Consider the following 25376-nt stretch of genomic DNA (forward strand, 5'->3'; position numbering starts at 1 on the left):
GGATGGTGTTTACTCTTGGGGGTGGAGCAGTGGTTTGGAGAAGTGCAAAACCAACTGCGATATCGGACTCAACTATGGAAGCTGAATACATAGCTGCAGCCGAAGCTGCTAAAGAACTTGTCTGGCTAAGAAAGTTCTTCACCAGTATAGGTGTCGTTCCTGGAATGGAAAAGCCTCTGGTCTTACTTTGTGAAAACAATGGAGCAATAGCAAACAGTAAAGAACCTCGAAGCCACAAGATAAGCAAACACATTGAAAGGAAGTATCACATTATCAGAGAATACGTGGCAAGAGGAAATGTACTAGTTGAGAAAGTTGACACAGAGGACAACCTAGCTGATCCATTTACCAAAGTCTTGGCCGTGACAGCATTTGAAAAGCACCGTCAGAATTTAGGATTAATTGATATGTACTAATTAGTTTTATATTAGTGCAAGTGAGAGTTTGTTGGGTTTTATGCCCTAAATAAAACTCAATTTCAATGTAATCTATTTTATTCAACATCAATAAAGAAACAGAAGTATTTTTCATTCATTTGTGTATGTTTTGGTTCACTTTATCAATTGCTTGTCTATTTGATTTATAAATTCATCTTAAACCCTTTTCACATACTTGATCCTGTTTATTGTGTTGTCATCACATTGGAAAGTAAACATGACTATGTGAATAAAGTTTCCTAGATTTATCAGACACAGGGTTTTACTGATATGATAATCTACAACAAGAGTTTACTTGCATTTGGAGAAATGTTATGTTCTTTCCAGAACATTGGTTAAAGTAAAGCTCAGGTTGGATGCATGGAGTATGCATTGGAAGGGACCGATATTGAACTTTGACTTAGATTTGATTAAACTTACCGTAAAATCTATTCAAGTCAATATCGCCAAGTTGATCCTAGATCAAATGTTCTTAATCCTGTTATGATTAGGCTCAATCTTGAAAGGCTATTCGAGTTCTTTGATTTGTTAGTTAAGCCTACTTTTAGGTCAGGGTGATACGTACATTTTGGGAACACGGTAGTGCAATTGAGTGGGAGCGCTAACATAAACATGGAATCTATAGCTTCTATCTGGCGAATAGTAAGCAAAGGATGATGTCCTTCGAGCTTGACCAAACGAACATAAATGGTGGAGTACTCATTTCACATAAGCTGGAATATCATTTATACAGGGTCAAGTGTTTTAAGGATAAAATACATAGTAGGGTGTTACGGTAATCTAATCCCTTTACAGTGTAGATCATTCATATAGAGGATCATTGATCAAATTAGGATTATAACAATGGATAACTAATGATGTGTCTATATGGTGGAACATATAGAGCATTCTATATACTGAGAGTGCAATTCTAAGTTCTATGCGTGGATTCAACGAAGAATTAATAAGTTAGTGAACTTTAGTGCTAAATTCTTGATCTACTTATTAGAAGCTCGGTTATATAGACCCATGGTCCCCGCACTAGTTGAGATAATATTGTTTGTAAGACTCATGTAATTGGTTTTGATTAACCAATTATAATTCTCAAATTAGACTATGTCTATTTGCGAAATTTTCACTAAGTAAGGGCGAAATTGTAAAGAAAGAGTTGTTAGGGGCATATTTGTTAATTATGATACTTTGTATGGTTCAATTAATAAATATGATAAATGACAATATTATTTAATAATTATTTATAGTTATTAAATAGTTAGAATTGGCATTTAAATGGTTGAATTAGAAAATTTGCGTTTTTGAGAAAATCAGATACAAAAGTTTAAAACTGCAAAATTGCAAAAAGCAAGGCCCAAACCCAATAAGCCATGGCCGGCCACTTTTGTAGGCAATTTAAACTGATATTTTCATTATTTTAATGCCAAATAATTCAAACCTAACCCTAGTGGAATGCTATAAATAGGTAGTGAAGGCTTCAGGAAAATTACACTTCTGATTCAAAAAAACCTGAGCCTTCTCTCTCTACCTTGGCCGCCACCCTCTCTCTCTCTTCTTCCTTGATAATTTCGAAACCCCTTAGTGATTAGAGTAGTGCCCACACACAGCAAGCAATACCTCAATCATAGTGAGGAAGATCGTGAAGAAAGATCATCAGCAAAGGAGTTTCAGCATAAAAGATTCAGAGAAAGAGATCCAGGTTCAGATCTTGATAATACTCTGCTACAGAAAGGATACAAGGGTTAGAGATCTGAACGGAAGGAGTCATTTTATTCTGTTGCACCCAATGTAAGGTTTCCTAAATTTGTGTTTATTTCATCGTTTTAGAAAGTTCATATTTAGGGTGTTAATCAACATACTTGTGAGTAGATCTAAGATCCTGGTAAAATAACTTCCAACAGTATTTACATAGCCTTAGTGACAATTAGATTTTTGCTTAATGCTGATTTTATGTTGATTTAATTAAGAAGTTAATTAGAGAACATGAGATTTAGAACCTACAAGATCTGAAAAGAGTTAGGTTAATTCATAATCTGTCGTTCACATTAAGATAAGGATAGCAATTAGGTATTAACATTGGTAACTTATCAACAGGATTCACCTTCCTAATCTCTCATCTTGATTAATCTTCGTATATTCTTTTTAATTTTCTGAATTATTTTCTTTAAATTGCAAAAAGTATTGTTTTACCAGATAGAATCATAAGTATAGTTTAGTAGTACTTAATCCAATTCCCTGTGGTTCGACCTCACCTGCGTGAGATACTACTTGATTGCGTATACTTGCGTAGTAATCATAAAATTCGTAACAATCTTAACCAAGATCAATATCGGTCCAGTCCAATGTATACTCCATACATTCGAAACTAGTATACTTTGCCAATGTTCTGGAAAGAACATAAGACGTATGCAAAGTGTAAGTACACTTCGTCGCTGATTATCCCATCAGTGTAAATCCAATGCACTGATGAAACAGGGACTTTGTCTTTCGAAGCATATAATCACAATCACATTCCACTGTGTTGACATCACTGTAATTGTAAATGACTATATGTTCTGAACTTAAAAGATTTTGTACACATATTAAACCAGAAACATGAAAACAACATGTAAACATAAATGACTTCTAATCTTTTATTGATAACAAATCAGATTAGATTGTAATGGGTTTTATTTAGGGCATAAAATCCCAACAAACTCCCACTTGCACTAACATAAAACAAGTTGTGCATTTCAATCAATCTATTGTCTTGATCTTTCAGATCAAGTGAAGTATATTTGACTCAACCCAAATTTCTAGAACTATGTTCATAAAACACTATGAAACATCTTTTACTATATGCATTACTCATCAAGGGATACTGAAATCCTCACTACTCATTAAGTTCATCTGAATAAACATAAGACATCTCTCTCATTCTTTTAAAAAATGAAATAGAGATAATACAGTGTAGAATTTTCTTCAGTTGAATAACTTTCTGGTAATATCGAATTTACAAAGTTATATATCTTCACTGATGGAGCTTGAATTATTATAGATGGGTTTTTACACTCTTCTAGAATAATTCCTCCACTCCCAGAGTAACCACCATCTAGGATACTTTATGAGTTGGTGTAGATATTAGGACTTGTAATATATACATCCCTATTATCTAACATATAGGTCACTTTCATAATTCTTTCTTGACTGCCCCTTAATGTTCCTTGTTTGATTACATCTCAGATGGCTCCCACTCAACAATAGGAGTCTCGTTAAATTCATACATAGAAGTACATTTAACCTCTTACTATTGTTTGAGGGATATCTAGTTGTGACATATCGTTTTAGTCTGAAACTGTAAGTTCCTTTTAGACTAAGTCATCAACATAGCAATCTAGTATTAATATTAATGCAAAATACTTGCTTGAGATTAAGTAATCAATAGAGATGAAATAAAAATTTATGAGGATTAGGAATTTTTGCCCAAGTCATTCGAATAGACTATGCAAGAATTCTACTATCTTATTCTCATAATTCTGATAAGTTATTTCTATTAATATGAATGGTTAGCTTTACTTTCTCAGTTGTGTTCTAAAGTTCCTATCACAAGTGTCAACCAAATGAAGATGGGTTAAGAATTTCAAAATTCTCCCACTCAAATAAGGTAGTGTGATACAACGTCAAAGAACTTTACTGGTATCAATTTTTATTACAACAGTAATATATTAAATGGAACATAAATCAAGATCAAGAATATATTTTGATAATTTGCTAATTCATTATATTTCATCCATGTTTAAAATATGTGTCACAAAGAGTACTGTGGTGTATTGAGTATAGTCCAGAGTTCAAAATGAACTACATATTTCAATAGTATAGTCCACCTCTAAATATATAGATTATGATCCACCCCTAAGGAATATAGACATCACGGTCCATCTCTTAGTGTTATAAAGATCATGTGGAGTTATGAATATAATCCAGAGTTCAATAGATATAAAAGATCGTTGAACTGCATATTATTCTTAACTTTTTCCACCCCTATCAGATCAAAAGATCTTTCTATTAAACAAATTCTTAATAATTGTTTTAGAATTAACGATTATTCATAAACATAGAAATGAAATTCTAAGTGTTTATGTAGCATTAACTCTTTGCAGAGTTGAAGATACTATAGAATTTGTATCAATAATAAAAAACACATACACATACAATCATTAAACATATAAATATAATTTGTACTGGCATACATAAGATAAAGTAAATGAAACTCAATTCATAAATGCAATTCGTTTATCAAAATAGAAAACTTTATTATAAAATTCTCCAAAATAAAAGGAATTGTCTGCAACAATATGAAAATGGAAATAAAATCCCAAACTAATAATTGAAATCCAAATTGTTCTTAACTAAAACAATTAATTCAAAAATAAAAGAAGATTTCGAGCTTCATCTTCATCTTAGACTATCTCCACCCATCTGTCCAACCATCCGATTCAACTCGCTAAGATAGCATCCGAGTTCAAGCAGCTGGAGCTGAAATAAGAAGGAAAACAAATAAACATGGTTAGTAGGTCCAGAATTAATAATCCAAGTGGATAATAATTCTCTAAAACTCATCAGTTTATATGAAAAGAAATACCTTGTTTCTTTGCTAGAAATTTAGGACATTGGGGTTTCCAATGGCCCTTTTCATTGCAATAGAAGCATTTTCCTTTCGGTGTATCACCAGGAGTAGTAGCCTTTTTCTTTTTAACTGTTTTCACAGCTTGAACACGCTTCTTGCTATTCTTCCACTTTTTCTTGTTCTTGGGTTTGGAAGTAGAGGCAAAGTTTGCCTCAGCCTTAGCCGCCCCATTAGCATTCCCAGAATTATGGGCTTTAGATCCTTTCTTTTGCGGTCCTCCAATAAAATTTTCAAATGTCTGAAGGTCGTTAACCAACTCATGAAAGTCTTGTTCCTTCTTAGTCATGATATAATTTGAAGTGTAAGGCAGAAAGGCTGGAGTCAGACTATTCAAGATTAGACTCACTTGAGTTGTCTGATCCATAACAGCTCCATGATTCTGAGCTTCTTGGAAATAACTTGCCATTTGGAGAAGGTGATCATGCACGTTCTGATGAGGATTCATCCGTGCATTGATAAAATTCCTCGTCGCTTCAAAGCGAGATTGAATTGATGCCATCTCGAATAGGTCAGTTAACTGGGTCATGATTTGTGCAGTCGTGTCAGTGTTGGCAAACCTTGTTTTCAAGGTGTCAACCATGCTGGAAAACATGAAGTATCGAGCTTTGTTGTTGGCATTCTACCAACCCTCGTACTTCTGTTGGATATATTTTACCAGGATCTAGATTTACTAACAAGTATGTTTCATTAACATCCTAATATGAATTCTAAAACAATGAAATAAACACATATAAAGTTTAGGAAACCTTACATTGGATGCAGCGGAATATAATGACTCCTTCCGTTCAGATATCTAGCCCTTGATTCCTTTCTGTAGCAAAGCATTATCAATATCTGAACCTGGATCTCTTTCTCTCCTTCCTTTGATGCTGATTCTCCTTCTTGTTGGATGGTTTTCCACAGTCTTACACACTATGATTGAGATACCACTTGATGTGTGTGGGCACTCACTCATTCACTCAAGGAATTCAAAATTTAGAGAAGAAAAGAAGAGGGAAGAGGTTCGGCCTATAGAGAAAAGATAGAGGCTCCGTTTTCATCTGACAAAGTTCACAAAGTTAAGTGTGAATGAGAGCCATCACTATCTATTTATAGGTAACCACCTAGGTTTAGGTTAGAATTATTTGGCATTAAAATAATGAAAAAATAAATGATAAAACCCATAAAGTGTGGCCGGCCATGGGCTAGGATAATGGGCCTCACTTATGCAATTTTACTGTTTTATCATTCCTGCATCTGATTTTCTCAAAAACGCCAATTTTCAAATTCAACCTTTTAAATGCCAATTCTAATTATTTAATAACTAAAATTAATTATTAAATAATATTGTCATTTAATATATTTATTAATTAGACATATAAAGTCTCTTAATTAATAAATAAACCTAGAATCTCTTTTCTTTACAATTTCGCCCTTGCTTAGTGAAAATTCATAAACTAGACATAGTCTAACTTTAGAATTATAATTGATTAATCAAAATCAATTAACTGAGTTGTACAAGCAGTATGGTCTCAACTAGTATGGGGACCATGGGTCTATATATCCGAGCTTCCAATAAGTAGATCAAGAATTTATATCTTAAATTCAATGACTTATTAATTCTTCGTTGAATCCACGCATAGAACTTAGAATTGCACTCTCAGTATATAGACCGCTCTATATATTCCACGATATAGATACATCATTAGTTATCCATTGTTATAACCCTAATGTGATCAATGATCCTCTATATAGATTATTTACACTGTAAAGGGATTAAATTACCGTAACACCCTACAATGTATTTTATCCTTAAAACACTTAACCCTGTATAAATGATATTTCAGCTAAGTGAAATGAGATCTCCACCATTTATTTTCGTTTGGTTAAGCTCGAAGGAAATCATCCTTTACTTTCTATTCGCCAGATAAAAGCTATAAATTCCATATTTATGTTAGCGCTCCCACTCAATTGCACTACCGTGTTCCCAAAATGTACGTATCACCCTGACCCAAAAGTAGGCTTAACTAACAAATCAAAGAACACGAATAACACTCTTGAGATTGAACCTAATCATATCAGGATTAGATCATTTGATCTAGGATCAACAGGTGATATTGAATTGAATAGATATTACGGTAAATTCTAATATATCTAATCAAAGTTTAATATCGGTCCCTTTCGATGTATACTCCATACATCCGATGCTGGTAAACTTTGCCAATGTCCTGGAAAGGACATAACACTTATCCAAGGTGTAAAAATACCTATCGCTGATTATACCATGTCAGTCTAAATCCAGTGTTCTGACAAATCAGGGAATAAACTTTCGAACATATAATTAAGATTATATTCCACTGTGTTGACAACACTATAATCATTAACAAATTGATATGTTCTGGACTTAAATAGAATTCATACATTATGTACATATAATCATGAAATAAATCATGTGAACCATGCAACATTAAATGTTATTTCTGATCTATATTAATAAGTAAATCTGATTATATTGAAATGAGTTTTATTTAGGGCATAAAACCCAACAACTTCTCCTTTACAGCTTTGGTTGCATTATCACCCGGCTGCTCAGGAGACGGTTCAGTTAACACAAACATGACATTTTCACCAATGAGAGCAATGTTAATGTTCTCTTTCCATTTGGGAAAGTTAGATCCATTCAGCTTATTATCAGTCAACAGTGACACCATGGGATTGGTTAATGTCATGTTAGATACTACAAATAACAATAAATAGAAATCAAGTAAGGTTCAAACATAAAATCTCATTTAGAAATTATTAGCACATAGCAAGTAGGAATGACAAGCGAAAATACTAAAGCATACAATCCTAAATAATTTCCAAGGTCTTCAACAAACTGATATCAGTGTCCCGTTTAGGCAAGAGTCAAAGTTACCATCCATTGAATAGAGTTGTCAGCTCATCTAAAATGATAAAACATTCTAACAACCTTTTATTCGATCAAGATGAGAATCCAACATTGTCCCGTTTAGGCGAGAGTCAAGGCTATTCTATCTTATGAGCTTCCACCATTATTTCATACTTTTGTAAGCCTTGTTAAAAGTCGTCACCATTAGGGTGATCCAAACTAAAATAAACGCTTACAAATAGTATTTATCTTTCGAGATTCTACGGCGTTAAATTGCTAATGAACGTTCCTCCATTAGGGAGGATTACTCACTAAAACAATAACTATGTAAAACCAACAACGGAGATCGAATATCCTAATAATAATAAAGCTCATTATTTAAAATGTACTTTCACTAATATTTATTTCAATCTATTTATTTTAAATATATATTTATTTAATTAAAATTTCCAATTAAGAATAAAATTCTAAATAAAATTTTAATTTAATATTTATAAAATTATAATTAGATGGATATTAAAATAAAATGAATTATTTCCATCTAAGTAATAATTTTTCAATAAATATTTAGTAAATTATTCAATTTAAGTTGTATTAATTTAAATTAATTTGCAACTCAAATTTAATTTTCTATAAATATATATTGCATTTCGAAAAAATTAAAGTATATAAGAATACAATTTTTGAAAATTCTCTAAAATAAAATAAACATAAATCCTGAAAATTTATTCTAATTTTATGTTGGTCCAAAATTAATTAATAAAAAAATTAATTTTCAACTACAATATAATTTTTCTATTTAATTAAATATAAAAAAAATCCAAATATTTAAGTATCATGATTAAAATCAACTTAAATATTAATTTTCTATTTAATTAAATAATACTAGAAAAATACTCCAAGCAAAACAGATAATATCTATCTAGACTTAATGATAATATATTTTAGTTCATTTATTTTAATTAATCATTAAATGAAAAAAATCATTGATTTAAGTTGGTCCAAAATTAATTAAAATAAATAATTAATTTTCAACTTTAAACTATTTTTCAAAAATTCTTGCATAATATATGCTATTTCGAAAATAATTATTAATAAAATAAAAATAAAATATATTTTGAAAATTATTCAAATTTAAGTTGTTTTAAAAAAATCTCCAACTTAAAATAATTTTCTATTTAATTAAAATTCATGAAAATAATAATATTTAAGTATCATGATAAAATCAACTTAAATATTTAATCTTCAATTAAATTAAATGTATTAAATGCAAGAATTAAATAATTAAGTATAAAAGAAACTTAATTATTAATTCTAATTTAATACTAGAAAATATTTTTAAAATTAAGTTGGTCCAAAATTAATTAAAATAAATAATTAATTTTCAACTTAAAATATTTTCTTAATTAAATATTAGAAAAAATAACTAGTACTAGAAATAACTATCTAGAATATATTTCAATTAACTAAGTATTTTTCTAAAATTAACTTTAAAATATTAAAATGAAAAATAAATTTCATATATTTTAAAAGTTAATTATGTTGCTAATTCAATTTTAATTAGATTATACTAATATAATGAACCTAATACAATTATTTAAATAAGGCAAATGGGCCTTCACAATTGGGGTGGTTCATGTGAGGGAGGGCTGGGTCCAGTATATTGTACCCACTGCTATTGGCCACCTAACTCTCACACAAGGCCCAAATGAGAGGAATTTAACCTTTAAATAAATAATTGTTATTAGTTGAATAAGTCCAATTCTAATTGAGCCTAAATAAAATTACCTAAGTGAAATGTTATTTTAGCAACCTAATCCATTTACTTAGTAAAACTTAAATGGGCTTCCTATATGCATCCTAGCCCAATCCCAAACATATAGGCTCACACAGGTCAAATGATTTGGCTGGGCCCTATCATGTTACTAGGTTTACACAGATGAAAGAAATGCAAACTTTAGCTGTTACAAATTATTTATAAGATCTATTGACAATTGACTATGATTAAAATCAGATCATTGGATCTGTCAACAAGTTAATCATAGCAATTTAGATCAGATAAATAATAAGTTTGTCAAAAAAAAAAATTTGAATACATAATATAATAATCAAACAATATAAACAAACAGGTAATTGATCTGGAATATCTGGAAAGTAAGCTAAAATATCTCAATTTTAAAAATTAAAAAAAAATTAAAATAAACATCTTAACTAGAATTCAAATTTAGGTTGTTAGAGAATATTTAAAAAAAATTCAAAATTCAACAAACTCCTAAATTTCCTAGATTCTAACAAAAAATTAAAAAAAAAATATCTAGCAAATTTTCAAATATCAAGTTTATTCAAAATTTAAATTTATTTAAAATTTCTAATGAGATAATATAATAAAATATCTTAAATTTTAAAATTTAGATATTTCAATATTATATTCTAAGTCTTATAATTTAATAAATTTGAATATGACATAAATAAACTAATTGAAAAAAATAGATATTTTACTATGGTTAGAATATTTTATTAAAAATAGTAAAATAAAACAAGTTTGAAAATTTATGGTTTTGAAACCCTAAAATTTCTATTCAAACCTAAACTAACCAAATTTTCAAATTTCATGCTATTTTTGCCAAAATATAATTTTAATAAAAAATGTCTAATAAGATAAAATGTTAAACCTAACATATTCCTAATCTTATAATTATAATTAAAATATATATTTCAAAAATAACAAATTTGAAAAAAAAAATATGATATGGTTAGCAAACTTTGAAATTTGAATAAGAGTATTTTTAAAAATAGTATTTTAATATCAAAGTAAGATCATTCAAATTTAATAATAAAAAAATGTAATATCTGATCTTATAATTAAAATAAATAAAATAATCTAAAATTTCAAAATTAACCATAAGGCTATTCTTGTGAGAAATCAAATTTTCAAAAATCAAAGCATACTAATAGCTAAAACTAATTTTATTTAATTAAAAAAATAATAAAAATTATTTTTATTCTGACAATTAGATTTTTAATTGAAAATTTAGATTCTACACAAAATTCTACCAAAAACTGGCTTTTGTTTCAATGAAAAACGATTTTTGAATCAAAAGATATGAAGAAAACAAGTTTGAGGCACAGGGGTATGCAATGCATACCACTGCGCGCGCGAAAACAAGGAGGCAGCCGAGAAACGAGGCTGCGTGCAGCCTCAGTGGCCGAGTAACCTCGGCACATGCAGCCTCTTCTGACAGAGGCGTGTCCAAGAAATCTTGGCCATTTCTGTCTGAATGGGCGTGCGTGTCCGAGCGGCTCCAAGGCTCGTGCGCGCGCGTGTGACTCAAATCCTGATATTTTTGTTCAAATTCAAAAAATCATAACTAATTCATAAAAAATACAAATTAGGTTTTGTAAAAGCTTAATTTTACTAAGTTTTCGTCTACTTTCCAGTAAAAATAATTCTAGATCGAAATAAAAAATATTTTAGTAACATACATTGCATTTTCTAAATTATCATCACATAAGCACGTAAACCACATGAAACCATCCAAATCAATGCAAATCATCGTTTTAATTCATATTTCATGAAAGTAAATCATCACCATGGCTCTGAGGCCAGTTGTTGGAATATTTTTTACCAGGATCTAGATTTACTAACAAGTATGTTTCATTAACATCCTAATATGAATTTCTAAAACAATGAAAGTAAACACATATAGAGTTTCAGAAAACCTTACATTGGGTGCAGCGGAATAGTATGTCTCCTTCCACTCAGATCTCTAACCCTTGTATCCTGCCTGTCGCAGAGTATCACCAAGATCTGAGCCTGAATGTCCTTCTCTTCAGTTTGGATTCTTCACAATCTTCCAAACTATGATTGAGATACCACTTGATGTGTGTGGGCACTCACTCTATCACTCAAGGTTTCCAAAAAAATTGAAGAAGAAAAGAGGGAGAGAGAGGTTCGGCTATAGAAGGATAGAAGATGGCTCAATTTTTTCTGAAGGCAAAAATTCATCTCTCTTTTAAGTCTGAGCCATCACTATCTATTTATAGGTAACCACTAGGTTTAGGTTAGGAATTACTAGGCATTAAAATAATAAAAATATTAATTAGAAAAAGCCTCATAAGTGGCTGGCCATAGAGTAATGGGCCTTGCTTGGTATATATTTTTCTAATTTTGACAATTTTCACTTCTATTTTTTCAAAAACGTCAATTTTCCAATTCTAAACATTTAAATGCCAAAACAAATTATTTAATAACTAAAATAAATTATTAAATAATATTGCCATTTAATATATTTATTAATTAGACATAATAAAATCTTCCAATTAATAAATAAAACCTGGAATCTCTTTTCTTCACAATTTAGCCCTTGCTTAGTGAAAATTCATAAACTAGACATAGTCTAATTTTAGAATTATAATTGATTAATTAAAATCAATTATTTGAGTCTTACAAGCAGTATGGTCTCAACTAGAATGGGGACCATGGGCCTATATAACTGAGCTTCCAATAAGCTGAACTAGAATTTACCAAGTAAATTTCTTAACTTATTAATTTCTTGTTACATCCACTCTTAGAACTTGGAATTGCACTCTCAGTCATATAGAACACTCTATATGTTCCACCATATAGATACGCTATCACACTAAACCATCGTTCTAATCTCAATAATTAAAGATCCTCTATAGATGCTTTACACCGAGTAGGAATAAATTTACCGTTTCACTCCTCAATGTATTTTATCCTTAAAACACTTAACTTCCTGTAAATGATATTCCAATGAAATATAATCACTGAAATAAGAGCTCTTCCATTTACATCTATTAAGCCAAGCTTTAAGGAAATCATCGTTTCACTTCTAAGTACCTATAAAAGTTATAGATTCCATATCTATGTTTAGCGCTCCCACTCAATCATACTAACATGTTTCCAAAATATATGTATCACCCTGACCAGAAAGTAGGTTTAACTAGCAAATCAAATAACATGAATATCACTCCTGAGATTGAACCTAAGCATATTAGGATTAAGATCTTTTGATCTAAGATCAACTAGTGATATTGACTTAGAAAGATACAACGATAAGATTATAATATCTTAACCAAGATCAATATCCGTCCAGTCCAATGTATAATCCATACATTCGAAACTAGTATACTTTGCCAATGTTCTGGAAAGAACATAACACTTATGGAAAGTGTAAGTACACTTCATCGCTGATTATCCCATCAGTGTAAATCCAATGCACTGATGAAACATGGACTTTGTCTTTCGAAGCATATAATCACAATCACATTTTACTGTGTTGACATCATTGTAATTGTAAATGACTATATGTTCTGGACTTAACAGATTTTGTACACATATTAAACCACAAACATGTAAACATAAATGACTTCTAATCTTTTATTGATAACAAATCAGATTAGATTGTAATGGGTTTTATTTAGGGCATAAAATCCCAACACTTATTGCATTGAGTTGTAATCCCTCTCTTCATCTCTTCATCTTTATTCTCTATTTTATGTGTATATTTTGTTTAGTGTTGTAACATTATATAATCCGTGATTTTGTCCTTTGTATTGTTTGTCATTGAGTTGTAATCTTGTTGGTTTGATATTTCTATTGGAGCACAATAATTTCCAACAGTCAAAAGTTTATACTTTCCTACCTTGCTTGAATGGAATGTAAGAAATCAACATGTGATAATACAAGAGTAAGAATTGTGATATTTTGTGATTTACTATTTTTTTAGGGTGTGTTTGGAAAGCCACAATGTAATTGAATTTGTGAGTAATTGGAGGTAATTACACAATTTGGCATGTTTGTCTGACCATGTAATTACACTATAACTGTGTAATTGGAAGTAATTGAGGGGTTTCAATTACACTCTCCAATTCTCATGGCCCCCCATGAGAATTAAATGTAATTACACTGTGTAATTACTAAAAACTTTCTATATTAAACATTAGCTATTAAAAATTTTTATTTTCCCATGTAATTACTAACTATTTTGCCAAACAAGATATTAGGAATTCATATGTAATTACCACCTCATATCCAAACACACCTCGCATTTTAAAATATAGTGTAATTACTAAACTGTGTAATTACTACCCTAGTAATTACCCCTACATAGTAATTACACAGTTACTTCCAAACACACCCTTAGTAAAATTTATATTAACATATATTTTTCTATGTTGAGATATGAATTTTTATGTTATTATATATGAGATATATATATAAGTTATATATATATGGATGTATATGTCATATTAATATAGTGATATATAATATGATATTTGAATATGTTGCATGTTAATATGTATATGTGAAATATACATAATATAAATTATGCATATTATATATATGTTAAACATATAATAATATATATTTATGATGAGAATATTTATGTATGTAATACATATATAATATATATTATGTAAAGATAATATATATTATGATGAGTATATGTTATATGAGATGATAATAACATACATAATATATTACTTAGCATAAAATTTGGGACTTATAACTTTATGCATGAGAGTTATATACATTATTAGTATATAATAATATATGAGTAACTAATCATATTTATTGTATATGATAATAATAATAGTGATAATGATGGAAAATATGTATTCATCCTTTTTTGAATGGAGTTTTAGAATTAATTTTCAATTAGTGATTTTATCTCATTTTATGAGATGAGAAAATGAACTATGAGATTTACTCTTTTTTGGATTTATGTTGCGAAAGAGTAAATATATCAAAGTGGATCAAAACTTGTAAAATGAGTTATAATTGGAAAAACAATTTTAGACTCAAATCAAAGTGAATCATTGTGGATTCAAAAAATTGTGAAAAGATAACAAAATTAGATAAGCAATTTGAATCTTAAATAATTAAAGTGGTGAACAAAATTGATGAGAATTTTGTTAACTTTGGTGTAATATTTGGGTTAATTTCAATGAGGAGATAACCTTAAAATTATGGGTAAAAATAATCACATTATTTTTTAAGTGGTGATGTGTAAGTTTGATATTTTAAGTTTTGTTGAGAAAACTAAAAATATCAAATGGTATTTTTCAAAGTGATCTTAAAAGGTCATTTCAAGAGAAAAATACACAAAAATAATATTTTATATACACTTTATAAGTGGAATTGTGGGGGGTGAGCCACAACTTAATCAAAATGTGATGAGACATTGTTGATTAATTATTTAATTTTGAACTCAAATTCTAAATCAATTTTGGTTATGTGCATATGCAGAAATTTTGACATATTTTGGTGTCAAATTTTAGTGAAAATAATTTTAAGAAAAAAATTAAAGAGAAATTATAAAGACAAAATGGTCATCTATATTTTAAAATCAAGATATTATCTTGATAGTGAAATGTGAGAAAGTGTGGGGTTGATATCCAATATTTATCAAGCAATTTGAGAAAAGAAAGGATGATATGTGAAATTTAGGCATGCTTGGTGCCTAAGACTTGAGTATAACTTAGACATGTTTGGTGTCTAAAGTTAGTGTATAAATTTTGATATGCTTGGTATCAAAATGTGCGAGAAATTGAGAAAGTGTGAAAATTTATCTTTCATGATTAAATTTTCAAAGCTTAAGTATACTTTAGGAGAAGTAGGGGTGAAAATCGGCCAGTTATGGTCGGTTTTTACAAATTTATAACCGACCGGTCGATTATGGTTTTTATTTTACGAAAATCATAACCGACCGTTTAGAAATTATAACCGTATAAAACTGACCGTACAATTTTTGGCAGTTTTTAATGGTTTTTCGATTTGGTGGTTTTGGACGGTTTTTGGCGGTTTTGGGCAGTTTTTGGCCGTTTATGGCGATTTTGGTAGTTTTTTTGGTTTAACCATTTTTTTTTATTTTAAAAGCCAAAACCGACCACCATGTCAAAAAAAACCGTAATCGAAACCGACTGCCAAATTCGGTGATGACGTGGAACCAAAAATTCGATTACGGTCTGGTCGGTTTGATGGTCGGTTTTAGTTTTTCGGTTTTTATGAACACTCCTAAGGAGAAGAGTGGTCATGTAATAATGGACGCTAATTTTGGCTAGTAAGATTCGCTTGGAATCGAAAAGTGTGTGGTTATAACAAATCGCTTAATCTCCGTACAAGTTTAAAGCATGAAATTTCAAGGGATGGGACCTAAACTCCCATAGAGTTTTACTCATTGATGGTAACCTATCTTAACACTAGTAAAAATCTAGTTTTAAGTTCAATAGGTAATAATAAGTCAATAGAGTGAAAAAGTAGTACTCAACTTGTCCCATCTATGAAAGAATACTAACGGTAAAATTTGGAGGGTTAAAACCGAAAGATTTTTTAATGGAATGATGTGTCTAAAGAGAAGTTGTGAGACATTAATTTCCACCTATATAGACTAGAGGTGGTGTCGCCTCTTATGAGAATTGGGAGTTATTCTCTAGAGAGTCCATGAAATGGATGTTGCACATGGGCATTAACGGTGCACAAGCGAGATATAATGAGGTCTCAAGTGAACTCTAGCAAATATGTGTGTGTTATTACCGGTTTGTATTAAAGAAATGGTGGTTCAATGCTATGGCAACCAAAATTTCAACAAACTTTGTGGTAACTACACTAAGGTAAAATTCAAGTCGAAAGACATTTTACTTTATGCATCTAAACAAGATCTCTATAAAAGTGTTTGATTTATTCAATCAAAGTAGGGGATATATGTAATATTTGATTGATTAAATAATGTTACAATAGTGTGTCACAAATTTTAATATAGTGGGAGAATGTTATATTATTTGTTATAATATAATATAGATTAAAATATTTAAATGTGACATATTATATATTAATATGAGATTAATATATATTATGTGTTGGAGGTTGTATTATATCATATATAGTATAATCATACAAATAAAAGTTGTAACATATGAAGAGTTACAAATCTAAAAATAAATTGTAACTTAAGGATCAAATGTAATTAAGTGAGTTATTACATATGGAAGTTATGGAATCAATGAGATAAGTTTCTAGCTGTTAGAAACTGTTACAATACTCAATTATATCATTTAAATGAGTATTGGGATGTTGGAGGAAGATTTAACTCGGAGAGAAGTTACAAAAATTCAATTTTGAGTTTTCTGAAAACAGTTGTTTAATGGTTGTCTTTATGTTGTTTTATGGTTGTTTTACGAAAACCTAGAACCAATTTTTGAAAACGTCCATAAACGTACATGAATTGATTGAGCATGTTTATAGCTCTCTTGTTCAACGTTTTTATCCTATTAAATACCAATTAATGTGCTGGTAACATCCATGTGGTGAAGACACTTTGATTTTTATATGTGATCCTCAAAACACTATAAATAGAGATCTTGGGTTCACTTTGGGAGAGAACTAGTTTCTATCAAGAGAGCACATTGCTAGAAACACTATAGGCTTGATAAATCCAAAAAGCTATTTTCATTTTTTTTTTCCCTAAGTGCTTGTGGTAGGGGAAATAAGCTTTTGGACAAAGGTGTAAGACCTTGTTCAAGTTTTGTGATTCTCCTATTATACACTTGTGGTGTATGTGGTGTTGAAATTGCTCTCACATCTCTTTTATATATATGCTATTTATATATTATGTTTCATGTGTAGCTTATTGCTTTGAGCTGTAATCCCTCTCTTCATCTTTATTCTCTATTTTATGTGTATTTTGTTTAGTGTTGTAACATTATTTAATTTCTGATTCAGTCATTTATATTATTTGTCATTGAGTTGTAATCTTATTAGTTTGATATTTTTATTGGAGCACAACATTTTCTAACATATAGACCTTAAAGGAATGTTGCCTTCATTTTTCTATACTCTGGTCTAACTCTACACTTGAGCAGTCATCACAATTTTGTGGTATATTTGGAATGAAAGAAACAGAGAACAGCATGGTAATAAAACCAAGCCTCATGATATGGTCTTATATTTTGCTTTGTCATACTTGGAGGAATTTCAATCTCCCCAGCAGTCGAAGGCTTCAACTAACTCGACTTCTCCTTCACGGTCTACTAATAAATCTGAGCCCCCGTGGCTCAATCCTCCTTCGGGCAAGCTCAAATTAAATACTGATGCGGCAGTAAACAAGACCACGCAAATTACCGGTTGTGGAGCTGTGTTAAGGAACTCTAATGGAGACATTGTTGCTGCTTATTCTAAGTCAATACCGGGTGTTTTTAGGCCAGAAATAATGGAAGCTTTGGCTTTAATGAATGCATTAAAATTGCTGATTGATAATCAGTTGACTGCTCACATCTTAGAGACGGATTCTCTTTTAGTGGTTAATGGATTACACTCATCTATCGCTTCAGTTTCTGATTTCCATTGTCTGTTATCAGAGTCTCCAATTTCCCAGGAGTGCAGATTTCTCATGTGTATAGATTTGCGAATACGGCTGCTCATTTGTTAGTGAAGTATGCTATTTCGGTGGATTCTGTTTGTATTTGGTTGGAGGAAATCCCTCCCCCGTTAAATGCTTATTGTATTATGGATGATTAATTTAATATAATTGGCATTTTCATTTAAAAAAAACTTAAATTTTATTCATTGGAAAAAAAAAATCACATTTTTTTAATAATAATATATTGTTTTTTATTTTGAAAAATATATATATATTTTTTTAAAGGTATTAATGTTAATATTAGTATCTAATAAAATTGCTCAAATATTAATAAATTGATATATTTGATATTTTTATATTTATGGAAGTTTTTACAATATCTTTAGAAAAATTCCGAGATGACAAATTTTTACCGTTTAAGACCTAATTCCGTGTTTTTAGAAAGAAAAGAAAAAAAAAGACCCAATTCCAAGTATTTGATTTGCCACCTTACTTGATCCATTCTTGCTATTTGACGACTTTCAACAATACTTTTTTTGTTTGTTTTTTTGCAGTCTTTTTTTTCTTTCTTAATGATATAATATGTTTTCCCACTTGAAATAAACATGCCAAATATGTAGTTTTTTATTCCAACTATGAATAATAACAATGAGGTCTGAACTTAGCCGAGTGGGTTCTCTCCTATTGGGACCACTGGTTCGCTATGTTTCGGATTGTTAACTCTTTCTTACGTCACACCCCTTGTATTTGACCTTTGACCCCATTCTTACGGTCTCTTACCACGAGGGCCCCAAAAACAAAAATTTGTAAGGAAAAAATTACAGCGATTTATTCCTTAATCAATGGCAACTTGTACGTAATGAAATTCAGCTTTCTAATTTTTAATTTCCTTTTTACTTTTATCGTGTGAAGGATTGACCTTATTATTTATAATATTAAGACATAACAAAATGATTAAAAATGATTTATTAAAAATAAAATCAATTAGTGCAACTTGGCGCTCGCTAATAAAGAAACGTTCTTCACAGTATTCAATATTCTTTCTTCGTTGCAATTGCATTAATTTTTGTAAAAACAACTATTTTTTCTGGCTGCTCTTTCAAAAGTTGTCTGTGGAGTGGATCCCATAACAACGAACCAATCAACCCAATACATGCGCGTGTAGTTATATAGATAAGTACAAAGGCTTCTTAAGGAGGGAGTTCGAACTTTGGTATCGAAGAAAGTAAAGATTTTTCTAAACTAAAAGCCAATAACAATGAACTGGGTATTCTTCTTCTCTGTGAGTGTGAGTCTATGGCTTCTTTTGGTGGATGTAGCTATGGCAGCGACTGCAGATGCTTACGAGAGAACACTTGATCAGACACCCACATGGGCTGTTGCCGGCGTTTGCGCCGTTATCATTATCATATCAATAGGCTTGGAAAAAGTTCTTCATAAGCTTGGAACGGTTTGTACACTTGAATTTTCTCTGTTTCTTTTACTTCTCTTATGTTTTGTAGTTGTAGTTGTAGTTTGTTTATTTATTATGTTACTAGAAAACCCAAGAATTAATTTTGTTTTCTATGTAGAAACCCAGAAAAAGTTGGAGTTTTGTGTAGTGAAGGTGATTTTCCTTGATTATAACATGCGAAGTTGCTCGGGTTTTCATTTGTTTGTGTTAATGTGTCTAGATAGGGTCAACGGATGTCGTTTACTAAATGCTTCTTAGCGTTTAGTTAATAGAACAAAATGTTCAACCTTTGATTACAACGTTTCTCACTGGATAATCTGGAACTGATTTTAGCTGACTTTTTCTTTTCCTCTCGATTTGTTGTTTAAATGAATAATCTTTGCACAAATTCCCCCCTTTATTTATTTATTTTTATTTTTTATGAGTACAAACTTGAAGAGTTGACTTGAGAATTATACCTTAGTTGGTGGTTGGTTAAATGATTTGTTAAGATGAGAATGTCATTCTCTGAAGTTCTTCTGGTTTACTTTGTTCTTAACCATGGTGAATTTCATTGCAGTGGTTTACAGATAGGCACAAAAGAGCACTATTTGAAGCCCTTGAGAAGGTTAAAGCTGGTAATATAATCTGTTATTCAATTTACATTATCATGTGAATTGAATGAAATACTCGTGGATGCTTAATTGACTTCTTGATGAACTTATTGCAGAGTTGATGATTCTGGGTTTCATTTCACTTATCCTGACCTTTTTCCAGAGTTACATTGCCAGAATATGTATCCCCATTAATGTAGCGCAGACCATGTTGCCATGTACTCTTAAGGAAGTAGAAAAAACTGATGAAGAAGAACATCGCCGTAGACTTTTATGGTTTGAGCACAGAGTTTTATCTGCTGTTGACGCTATTCCTAAATGCAAAACTGTAAGCAAATCTATTGCTATGCTTGTACTAACATCTGAATTTTATGTATTTCTTAAACAACACAAATTTGTTCATAGTGTTGATGGAATCCTTTGATTTGATATACCCTTTGTAGATTTGTTTTAGGTTGCAGTGCTGATACTGAAAAAGATTACCACTTCCCTACTTATTTTTGCTATTGGCTGAGCTTTGACCCATGGCACTGTGGTTGAATTTTTTACTTTTGAATGTTTCATTCAGGTTTTTCATGCATATTCTATCTAATGAGCGTTGAGTGTACATTCGTACCTATTTTTCTGCGTATGAAAATATCTGTTATTTCCATGGTTTGATACCCTATTATATATATATTTTAACAAACTTAACTCAAATATCAAAGCTATTGATTTTGGTAAAAATTTGGTTTCTATTGCCATATGATTTAACAGCAATAAACTTTTCTTTTGACTAATCTTATTCTGTTAACAGGGATACGAACCACTTATTTCTGTTGAAGGATTGCATCAGTTGCACATCCTCATATTCTTCTTAGCTTGTTTTCATGTGCTATTCAGTGGTATCACAATGTTGCTTGGGAGGCTAAAGGTATGGGTGTTGTATGGTTCTTATTTTTATTTTCCAATTTAAAATTATATGGCTACCACTAAACATTCAGCACAGTTCAATGATCCTTTTGATGCTTCTTTCCCACACATAAATTTGCATGCCAATTGTTAATTATTATGTTTTCTTTTTTAAATTTTTTTTAATTTTATTTCTAAAGATTAAAGAATAATGGTCATGCCTAATTATGTTTGAACAGTTCCATCGACCAATTTGTATATGGTTTGGATTGACTTTTAAGAAGTGTGTGAAAGAGAGGTTTTGACAATATTGTCACTATAGTTGTACTCATTTCTTTTTATTTTTTTTTGTAAGTGCGGATGAAGTCTTTTGTTTTATTTTTTATTCTTTTTTTCAGTTGCACATCTTTTTCAATCCTTTTCCTATTTTTATTTGTCTTTTCTCTGGAAACACCAAATTTGTCCAAGCTATCAGAATACAACATAATTGACGCCTGATGATTGTTTTGATAAACTAAATGGCTCATTTTCACCAGTAGCTTATGATATATGTATTTTAGCAAACGAACTACAAATAATTCTATATGCTTGTATCAACTCAACTAAATTATTCATAGCCATACACCCTCACAGTAAATTTGAAATCAACTTTTACTGTGATAAATACCATGCTAATTTGTGTCTGCTGAATCAATTTTTTTGTACCTTTATTTTCATAGATTCGTGGTTGGAAGAAATGGGAGCTGGAAACGTTAACCCATGACTACGAATTTTCAACTGGTATGCCATCCTAAAGTTCAAACTTTTAGGCCCGTTCGTTTTAAATCAATATCTTATATCAGTCATGATGACCAGATTTATGTTTATGAGAAACTAAAAATTTTTGTTGTTTGAAATACAGATCCATCAAGATTCAGACTTACTCATGAGACATCATTTGTCCGAGCACATACCAGCTTCTGGACTAGGACCCCAATCTTTTTCTATATCGTAAGAAATTTTGACTTTCACATCCATTTTTCTTTGGTTGTTGTCTCTTATTGTTCAGTAAGGTCAAAACATGAGATTGAATTCTAACTGCTACTTCTAAACTTTGATCATAAATTTTCAATCTACATCTATATAAGTAACATATGTTACTGGCTATTTTTTAGGGATGCTTCTTTCGACAATTTTTTAAGTCTGTTAGTAAGTCGGACTACTTGACATTACGCAACGGATTTATCTCGGTGAGTTTTGGTTGCAAATTTATCTTATTTTTGTTGATTCCTGTATTCTATTAAGTCTAACAAGATTACATCCATAGGTGCATTTGGCTCCTGGAAGTAAATTTGACTTTCAAAAGTATGTCAAGAGATCCTTGGAAGATGACTTTAAGTTAGTTGTTGGAGTAAGGTAATATTCTTCTATTTAGTGTTGTGGCTGTTATGTTCTGACTTCAATGTTTGCTATGATCATTCTGAAATCCATCTGTGTCCTGATTGTTTTGTTCTTCAATATTTTTGGCAGTCCTGTCTTATGGGCGTCATTTGTGATCTTCTTGTTGCTGAACGTTGCAAGTAAGCCACTATTCTCTGGTTATTCATTTGAACTATATGATATTATGCACTTCTGCTTTTAAACTATGAAAAGCTGACTGAAATGCAATAACACTATATTTTTCAGAATGGCAAGCATTATTTTGGGCATCTTTGATCCCTCTTATTGTAAGTAGTGGTTTCTTTTATGTTAAATTTTCAAAGCTTCTTTGGATTGGTAGAATTTTTAAACATTGATATGATCGCAGATAATCTTAGCTGTTGGAATTGAACTTCAATCCATCTTGACAAAGATGGCTGTCGAAATCACTGAGAGGCACGCTGTAGTCCAAGGAATTCCTCTTGTGCAGGGATCAGATAAATACTTTTGGTTTGGTCGGCCCCAATTGGTCCTTCAGCTAATCCATTTTGCTTTGTTTCAGGTATTGAATTCTCTCTACAGCAGATTCTGTTTTGAACTTATCTTGTAATTATGTTGATTTTTTATTTTTTTTTTGGCAAATTGTGGAGTTTGTGGTTATCAAATTTGATCCAGGCACAATTTTACTTTTCATGGTTTTGATGTTGAGGTACAACATATTTTAACTCAAGGAGCACTAGGTTCTTTGAGCTCCGAAATTTTGTATTGCTTGGTTCTGGTTATAGTAGTTGATCGAAAACCAACCTTTGGGATCTCTTTGATATTGTATTATTGTTGGGGTTTCGAATATAATGATTAATTTGATTTCGTTAAAATGAATCTTATTATAGTGTTTTAAGTTGGCAGAATTGATGAAATGTGTGTGATGGTAAACAATGTGTGTGGCTTATTGTACAATTAATATTGCACACCAACAACAAGATCACATTTATCAAGACTTATAAATTTTGGAAAATGTTCATTGTCTTATATTGTCTTTTTAATGGATAATCTTCAATATTCATTGCACCTTATATCAAGAGATCTCATACATTTGAGCAATTTGTGGAGTTTCATGTTTGATTTTCATTTATTTTCAATACTTGGGGACTGATCCATTTTCTGGTTCATGCAGAATGCTTTTCAAATAACATACTTCCTGTGGATATGGGTATGCACGCTTCACCCATACTTCTTCTGCTTATAAAATATTTTATATTCTATATGATTTGTATTTTTATTTGATATCTGTATGGTAACTAATCTACTACCCAACCATGAATGACAAAATTTCTGTTTGTGCAGTATTCATATGGATTAAAATCTTGCTTCCATGCTAATTTCAAGCTTGCCATTATGAAAGTTTCTATGGGGTACAGGCTTTTTTCTCTTCTGTTTCCTTAATGAAATATGCGTGTATGGAATGGATATTTGGATACTCCATTGAAAGCAAGAATAATAAGCTATTATGTTTGAAAGAAGAAACGAATTGGCAAGGCAACGAATCATTAAGACATTAATTTATCTATTTTGTTGGTTTTTCAGGGTTGGTGTCCTATGTTTGTGCAGCTACATTACACTTCCACTCTATGCCCTTGTAGCTCAGGTACCTTTCTAATGTGTTCTTATTAGTGTGATCTAAGTAGTAACAAAGCATACTAACATAATAATGGCAAACTCCAGAAAGTGTCTTAATTTGAAATGCTAATTAAGTGTCATTCATGCTTTCGTTATCTTCAATTACTTAGACCAACATGACATTTTTCATCACCAAAAATGCCTTGTCCCATAATTTGTCTTTTTGTTTACTTTTGTTTTGTTTTTGATTATTGTTGACCAAAATGAATTGTGATTGTTGCAGATGGGTTCAGGAATGAAGAGATCCATCTTTGATGAACAAACATCTAAGGCCCTTAAGCAGTGGCGCATGGCTGTGAAGAAGAAGCATGGAGGAAGATCCCCCAAGTCCCCCAGTGTTACCCTTGGTGCTGGAAGCTCAACTCTATCCAAGGTGCATTCCTCAGGACACACACTGCACCGATTCAAAACCACTGGTCACTCAACTCACTCAATGCCCTATGACGATAATGAGATATCTGATATTGAATCTGATATGATGTCTCCCTCTGCGACAACAAACTTGATTGTAAGAGTCGATCACGAGGACGAAATGGAAATGAATGTACACAGAGAACAGGAAACCAGAAATGAAGATGACTTTTCATTTGTAAAGCCCGCTCCACTGAAGTAATTATAGTGGTAGCTGGCTTGACGTTAACTGCACATAATTTATTGTATTGAATTGTTTTGTGATGCTCATTATATATATGAGCTAAATGCAGTATACTTTGTACATTATCAGTAATAATTCTTTTTCCATAATTGTAATGTCTTCCTAGGCTTTTTTATTTTTTATTTCTTACTTAAAAAGTTCCAGTTGGGTATAATTTATATTCATGTTTAGATATTGCTTGGTTTTGTAGAGTACATGATTTTGAATTCCTTAACTGATTACTTCAAATTCCATGTGTTAACACAGTTAATTAATCCTAGTTAGTTTTCTGTTAGCTTAGGTTAGTTAATGATTGTTATTTGATTCTGTTAAGAGCTTATTGCTATGTCCTTGCTTGTATATATACTTTCATATCAATAGAATC

The 25376-nt window shown here is 30.7% G+C and overlaps 1 protein-coding gene across 1 annotated transcript; it reads left to right on the forward strand.

Moving 5' to 3' along the window:
• Nucleotides 1-19302: 19302 nt before the first annotated feature.
• On the forward strand, nucleotides 19303-25101 carry LOC115714309 (MLO-like protein 8). Its single transcript, XM_030642961.2, has 15 exons — nucleotides 19303-19795; nucleotides 20358-20415; nucleotides 20508-20719; nucleotides 21188-21304; nucleotides 22002-22062; nucleotides 22184-22272; nucleotides 22437-22511; nucleotides 22589-22677; nucleotides 22792-22841; nucleotides 22948-22988; nucleotides 23069-23242; nucleotides 23855-23890; nucleotides 24025-24092; nucleotides 24265-24325; nucleotides 24581-25101. The coding sequence occupies exons 1-15, from the start codon at nucleotides 19604-19606 to the stop codon at nucleotides 24968-24970; spliced, it is 1713 nt and encodes a 570-aa protein (XP_030498821.1). The 5' UTR covers nucleotides 19303-19603; the 3' UTR covers nucleotides 24971-25101.
• The last annotated feature ends 275 nt before the right edge of the window (nucleotides 25102-25376 follow it).

This window comes from Cannabis sativa, chromosome 4 (assembly GCF_029168945.1).
Source record: "Cannabis sativa cultivar Pink pepper isolate KNU-18-1 chromosome 4, ASM2916894v1, whole genome shotgun sequence".
NCBI classification, from domain to species: domain Eukaryota; kingdom Viridiplantae; phylum Streptophyta; class Magnoliopsida; order Rosales; family Cannabaceae; genus Cannabis; species Cannabis sativa.